This window comes from Bison bison, unplaced genomic scaffold, assembly GCF_000754665.1.
Source record: "Bison bison bison isolate TAMUID 2011002044 unplaced genomic scaffold, Bison_UMD1.0 scf7180017864317, whole genome shotgun sequence".
In the NCBI taxonomy this organism is placed as follows: Eukaryota; Metazoa; Chordata; class Mammalia; order Artiodactyla; family Bovidae; genus Bison; species Bison bison.
The window spans coordinates 8,661,770-8,668,794 of record NW_011494889.1 but is presented as its reverse complement, the minus strand read 5'-3'; the positions used below and the strand labels follow the sequence as shown (position 1 = coordinate 8,668,794).

Genomic DNA, 7,025 nt, shown 5'->3' with positions numbered 1-7,025 from the left:
ACTCTGCATATAAGTTAAATAAGCAGGGTGACAATATACAGCCTTGATGTACTCCTTTCCCAATTTGGAACCAGTCTGTTGTTCCATGTCCAGTTCTAACTGTTGCTTCTTGACCTGCAAAGAGGTTTCTCAGGAGGCAGGTCAGGTGGTCTGGTACTCCCATCTCTTGAAGAATTTTCCAGTTTGCTGTGATCCACACAGTCAAAGGCTTTGGTGTAGTCGATAAAGTGGGACCAAGTTGGGGGGACCGATTTCTTTGGGTCAGCTACCCACCAACCCTGATACGTGTCCCGTAGTTAGGAGCCCCTGCCCTAACAGGTTGGGTTCACCTGTGAAACACCCAGGCCCTACTCTTGGAGGACTACCCATCATGGCAACTCAAAGCTCTAGCCTCCCTGCCCTCTCTACCTTACCATAAGCATGGCCCTCCACGTCATCCAGGAGATTGGCTGTTGATGCCGCAGCCCCCAGCCTGCCGGGCCGTTCAGGAAAACTATCCCAGGGGTTGGTGGGCACTGCTTTGGGGCTCCCAGGCCTCCCCACTCCCTGGCCCTGGCCTTGGCCTTCTACCTCCCAGCCAGAGCTCAGGAGGCCTCCCTCATACCAGCCTTATCCCCTGACAATGCCCCAGTACCTCCCACAGGCTCCTTTTATGGAGGTCAACTGAGTAGCCAGGCCCTGACTCTCTCACCCGGCTCTCATCTCTGGGGACAACTTTCTTTCTGTTCTTCTTTGGCTGCTCTGGTGGCTCAGAGGGTAAGGAGTCTGCCTGCAATGCGGGAGACGTGGGTTCCACCCCTAGGGAAGATCCCCTGGAAAAGGAAATGGCAACCCACTCCAGTATCCTTGGGCTTCCCTGGTGGCTTAGCTGGTAAAGCATCTGCCTGCAATGCAGGAGACCTGGGTTCGATCCCTGGGTTGGGAAGATCCCCGGAGAAGGGAAGGGCTACCCACCCCAGTATTCTTGCCTGGGAAATCCCATGGACGGAGGAGCCTGGTGGGCTACAGTCTATGGGGTCACAAAGAGTCGCTCATGAATGAGCGATTTCACTTCTTCACTTCACTTAGCCGCTCAGCATCTAATATCCTGGGCCCTGTCTAATGAGCATGGGTGGGAATCTGGGTAAAATTGTGGAGGAACTAAGAGTGAGAAGGCAGGACCAACATCTGTGAAATGAGAAGATGGGAAGGTCTGTGGAGCAATTCAACTTAAGAAATCAGGGAAAGGTTTGCTGATTTAGATGGAAGAACCAAGTTTTCTCCCAAGATGACCCCAGAGAAGAAGTTAAAAAGTGGTAGGACGACTTCTGAGCCCACAGCGGGTTGACACTGGCCTGCTCCCCACGCCAGGGGTGGGGGGTGGGGGTGTCAAGAAATGACACCCAGAGATAAGGCTCCCCGTGGAGACGGCAGGGGCGCGGGAAGGCCCGTCCCACTCCTGGGGAGGGCGTGGCCCGAAGGAGCACAGCGCGGGGTTCCGTGCCCTTGGCATCCACCGGCACCGCTGCCCAGTGCCAGGCTGGACAAGGATACGACTGATGCTTCAGCAAGTGTTTCCTCTTTGACTTCCTCATCTTGGTCTTCTCCGAGAAGGCCCTGGCCAGCTCAAACAGCTTCCTCCGGGTGGCTGGGGACAAAGAGACCTGTGAGCCGGCAGTCCCCAGGACCTGGGCAGGCTGGTGGGGGGGTTACTGCAGGGGCAGCTCAGGCCACTGAGAGCACGAGCAGGGCCGGCCGCCTGCAGCGGAGATCTGGGTGCTCCTCCTGGCCCCGCTGGGACAGACAGCCATGCATCTGGGCTTTCTCTCTGGCCACCTCCCCGTCTTCCCCCGTCCACCTCCAGAGCTGGCTCTGGGATGTCCATGACGAATCCGAGACTCTCTCTGAAATGGGGCCTGAGGGCATGGCAGCCTCATTCACGCATGGCTGTGTCTGTGGGGACAGAAGGGGATGTGAAGGCATGCCCAGGCTGGCGGGACTCCACGGGAAGAGGCCACTGACCCGGCGGGCCTCCCACTCACAGAAAGTGGACCGAGCTTGGCTTCCCTACTCGGTTGGCCCTGGCCAAGCAGTAGCCTCAAAGCACAGAGAATGTGAACTCTAAAGTGGGGTAGGGTGGGGTGGGGAGGTGGTCCCAGTACAATATTATTTTTCTGCAGACAGCTGGGTCAAGAGGATTTAAAACTTAATTTATATCCAGACTCAGCTGCACAGGGAAGTGAGGCAGGGAAGCGGAGGGAGCCAGTCAGTGATTAAAATGTCACTTTGGTTCACCAAGAATCAGCAGGCATTAACAATGCCAGGTGGCTCCCTCCCCTCCCAGGAAGCCACAGGCCTGTTTGGGAACAGCTGGGGAGGGGGCATGGGCCAGACTCACATTTTCCCATGTGTTTCAACTTGTCCCTGAATAAGGCATCTTCAGACACAGCGGGGCTGGCATCGCTGTTTCCTGGAAGGGGGAAGACATCGCTGAGGGCCAGCTGGAGAGCGACAGTGCCCTGGTCGAGGCCCGAGGCGGTGGGTCAGGACTGTCTCCCCAGCACAGGGGCTCAGCCCCACCCTCCTCCCTCATCCGGAGGGAGCTTCAGGCAGGGAGTCACTCTAGGCTTCAACGAGCATTTGCTTCCTTCCTCATCCAAGTCTCACTTTCCCCTTTTCTGTAAAAACTATGTGTGGAGGGCTGGCTCCCAGCTGTCTGCTCCTCTGACCGCTTTGTGTCCCGTGAAGGCTCTTTGGGAGCTTGAAATCAGCTGTGACTGGAGTGTTCACATCACGGAAGCTACCAGATGCTAGGCACCGGGGCCTCCCCCGCACCCCTACAGGCTGTTCAAAGTTCACGCGCACGTGGCCGGCCGGCCTGCATCCTGACGCGGTGTGAGAATTAACACGGCAGTGGAAGGAGGCTCAGGGCACACAGCAGGCCCCCGCCGTGGGGATGCCCTTCTCCCCTGGCCAGGGTCCACCTCTCCATGACTCCCCCAGACACGGAGCTTCTGACTCGTTAGGCCATCAGCAGGAACGAGAATGGGGCGAGTCCCTAAGTCAGAACCCAGCCGGCCGGCCGGAGTCTCTCGGATCACTCAGCACCCACCTGGGTCCCTCACGGCCCTCCTAAGGTCCCCACGCTAATCCCGAGTCACCTTGTCCACTAAGTCCCTGTGAGTCATTCTGATCCATCTCAGCCATCCCGGTGTCTATGGTTAATTCGGGATCAAGGACATGCGGCTGCCGTTAAACCCCCCACTGCACATCTGGTGGGGCCTAAGCTCCCAGCCTGTTGCTTATGAATCAGTTCCACGGGATTTTCTTTCTCCGGGCTGGGATCAACTGAGTTCCCCCTCCTTCTGCCCCCCTCCCCCACTCCACCACTCAATGCAAGATCTGTTTGGGGCAAAAGCTGCACATTCTTCCTCTGAGGCGGGAGGCCCATGTGTGCATGGTGGGCACCGGCTGACCAGGGCCACTGTACATACACACAGAATCCAGATGTTGAGAGTGGAACCGGGGCTCTCGAGGGGTTCCCAGCTCCAGCTCCACCCCCATCCGTGCAACCCAGTAGCCTGCCGTCCACCCTGGGCCCTCCTTCAGCCACTTGGGCAATTCCTGCTTCTCACCGTCTTGTATATGAAACTTTAAAAATTCTCTTCCTCCAATACTAAGGCAGGGCCTGGCCTGGGGGGAGATATTCCCCAGCTACCGAATGAATGAATGAACCTTCCCCAGATGGATCCTCCCTGTCGCCCAGCATGTGCTTGCTATAATTAACAAGTGTGTCCTCCGCTTTGCTGGTTCGGGCTCCCTGTTTCTTAGAGGCATCTCCTGCACTCCCCACAAGACCATAAGCTCCCCCAGGGCAGTGCCTGGTCTCTGAGTCCCTTGCCACCCCCAGCACCCGATGGGACATTATGTGGTGTGCTGTGTCCCATTCTTGCCCAGGCTCCAAGCGCCTCTAAGGAGTGGAGCCAGTCTGCAGGCAGGCCCCAGGTGAGGGCTCCAGCAGCCGCCGGGTTGGCAGGAACCAGGGCTGCCGAGTGGAGGGCCCGGCTCACCCCTCAGGGCGTATGCTGATAGGGCAGAATCATCCTCTGCAGCCTGTTCCCCACCCTCTCTCCAAACTCCAAATATGCAGACACCCCTGGGCTGTGAGCCCCCTACACCCTCCAGGCCTCTCTCTCTCTCAGGCAAGGGAAGGTTACCTGGGACAGGAGAGGGAAAGTCAAAGTCATTTCCCACGGCCACGCTGCTGGATGTAGATTTCTGGGACTCGTATTTCAGTCGATCTGGAAAAGGTCCACAGTCTGGTCAGGGGAGCTAGCTCCCACCCGGGGCCACCTGAGCTGAGAGGTGGTTGGAGGCCAAACCCTGAGAATCACCCCCCGCCACAACACACACACACACACACACACACACACATGTGCACACGTGACACCTATGGGTTCTCAAAGAACCAGAACTCTCAAAGACACAGAAAGCACTGCCCTGACAACTGCCTGGAATGTCAGAGTGTCAAAATCAAGAGGCCCGTGAGAAACTGGATCGTCCAGCCCTTCATCTAAAAGGAAAGGCCTGGAGACTCCCACCAGCATCTTTACTGCGGAGCTGGGGCCAGCCTTCGGCTCCTGTCCCAGGCCAGACGTTCCCCTGCACACCATGCTTCTGACCAAAACACACTGCTAGTCACACACACCTGTACGCACAACACCCCTCTCCCACAGGCCCCTCGCTGTATGCCACCCCCTTCCCACTCTAAAGGGGGAAGGCAGCCAGGCTCGGGGGAGTAGGATCCTTGGCCCAGAGACAACCCCAACATACGCAAACCCTCCAGAGGCCCTGCTCTAATGTCCTTTGCTCAGGGAGGAATGCACCCTGGCACCCACCTACACAGTCCCTCTACTGCTGGAGCTCCAGTCACACAGGGCAGACACCAGCGCCTGGCACAGAGCAGAAATGTGGGGGGGACAAGGAGGGGCAGAGCCCAGAGGGCGCCCCGCTCTCCCACTAAGTCCTGGTGACTCCAGTCCCTGTGAGCAGAACTCTGCTTCCTACGCGGCACTAATGATAAAGAACCTGCCTGCCAGTACAGGGAACGTGAGAGACGCGGGTTCCATCCCTGGGTCGGGGAGATCTCCTGGAGGAGGGCATGGCAACTCACTCCAGTATGAATCCCATGGACAGAGGAGCCTGGCGGGCTACAGTCCATGTGGTTGCAAAGAGCACGACCTGACTGAGTGACTAACACTTTCACACTTTCACCTGGACAACTCAGACCTCCAGCTCAGAGCCCCAGGCTAAAGCCGACATGGCCCTGCCTTAGCCCCAGCGCGGCTGCAGCACCCCCCCCAGGGCACCACCTCTCTCCAGGGCGAGCAGGAAGTCGCGGTTGCGCTGCAGCTCCTTCATGAACTCCTCGTTCTGCAAGAAGAGTGCAATCCTCTCGTCCTCCAGGTACTGCTTCCAGCGGCTCTCCTGGTCCCGGGGCTCAGGCCCTGCTGCGGGGGGCAGGCTTCCCTCCGTGCTCGCGAGCTTGGAGCCCCTGGAGGTGGCCTGAGGAAGGGAGCAAGCATGTGGACCACCTACTCACAAGGGCGCGCGCTGCGCCAACACCCATGCACACCGAGGGTACACGTGTCCTTCCCAGGATGCTGCGGCCACGCCCTGTGGCCAGGACCTCCTCTACCCAGATCGAGTTGTTAGCCGAGACTCAACAGACCAGAGCCCTCTGTGCTGAGGAAGCATCAGGGGCTTAAGAACTACCCCCCACCTCCCCAGCTTGGCACCTTGGACCTTCCCACCAAAACCTTTGTCAAAACCTGAATAGTCCTGAAGAGTGATCTTCAAATAGCTCAGGGTCCCCATACTCATACTTTGCTTGTCCTGGCCATCTCAGAGGAGACTGCTTGCAAGGGCCAGCGTCTGGGGAGAAGCACCCTGGCCCTTTCCCCGGGGAAGGAAGGAAGGAAGGAAGGAAGGTGCTCTGCCTTTCTGCCACTGAATGATTCCCCACCCCTGCCCCTGCCCACCTCCTGCCAGCCTAGGCTGATGCCGGTCGTCAAAGAGCATCCTCAGGGCGGTCCCCTTCCTGAACGGAAGGGGAAAGCTTACAGGCCCCGATGGGGAAGGAGGCTTTTGGTTCAGCCTTCTTTCCCTACCACCCCAGGGCTTAAATGTCAGGGAGGGTCAGTGACTGGCGCTAACACAGAGACGCTGCACAGGCTGGGAGCGGGGGGACCCCTGTTACCTGTATGCTGTCCAGCTGCTGGGGCAGGATGCGGAGAAAGTCTTCGGGGAGGTTTCCCAACAGCGGGGGGTTCCAGTTTCGGTAACGCCTCAGGCTGGAAGGGGGTGCAGAGCCCAGCACGTCGATGCTGGAGGGCGACAAGTGAGGATGAGGAGGGAACAGTCAGGCCCACACACAGGTGTCCCAGCCCATCACCCCGGGATCCTACTCAGAATGGCACCCATGCGCCCAAGCTTCCAGCTGCCTCCAGCAGAGGCCCAGCCCTCTAGCTCCCCTCTCAGCCAGGCCTTGGCTGACCCATCGCCTCTGGGCCTGGATGCCACTGTGCCACACACTCACTGCTTCCAGCCACCCAGTGTCTGCAAGGTCTCTGGGCCTAGGGGCTTCCCCGGCAGTCCAGGGGCTACGACTTCACCTTCCAATGCAAGGGTGCAGGTTCGATCCCTAGTCAGGGAGGTAAGATGCCACATGTATCTTGGCCAAACAAACAAACAAAAGGTCTTTGGGCCTAGAGAGGTCTGCGTTCGCAGAGCTCATGTTGGGTGTTGTGGATCTGGACACGGATGCAGGGGTCACAGCCCTTCAGCCTTCTGTCTCTAGCATCCAGGATAATACGAGCTCCTGGGTGCTGAGTGACAGGTGTGTTCCAGGGAACAGACACCCAGGGCGGCTGACAGCCCAGCCCTCCCCAATGTCGGTTTGCTGGGATCGGGAGACATGGGGACACCAGGGTCCCCAGAGGGCAAGCAGACCCAGGCAAACCGACATTGGGGAGGGCTGGGCTGTC

At 58.6% G+C, this 7,025-nt stretch overlaps 1 protein-coding gene across 1 annotated transcript in view; it reads right to left on the bottom strand.

The window, feature by feature from the left end:
- CUEDC1 (CUE domain containing 1) overlaps positions 1-7,025 on the bottom strand; it is a gene marked incomplete at its 5' end in the record, with an annotated part of 21,462 nt that overhangs the window by 5,321 nt on the left and 9,116 nt on the right. The window contains 6 exons of the mRNA XM_010852946.1: positions 414-472; positions 1,534-1,627; positions 2,378-2,449; positions 4,197-4,280; positions 5,352-5,544; positions 6,239-6,365. Coding sequence (XP_010851248.1) covers positions 414-472; positions 1,534-1,627; positions 2,378-2,449; positions 4,197-4,280; positions 5,352-5,544; positions 6,239-6,365 — 629 coding nt within the window. The remainder of the gene's footprint in view (positions 1-413; positions 473-1,533; positions 1,628-2,377; positions 2,450-4,196; positions 4,281-5,351; positions 5,545-6,238; positions 6,366-7,025) is intronic.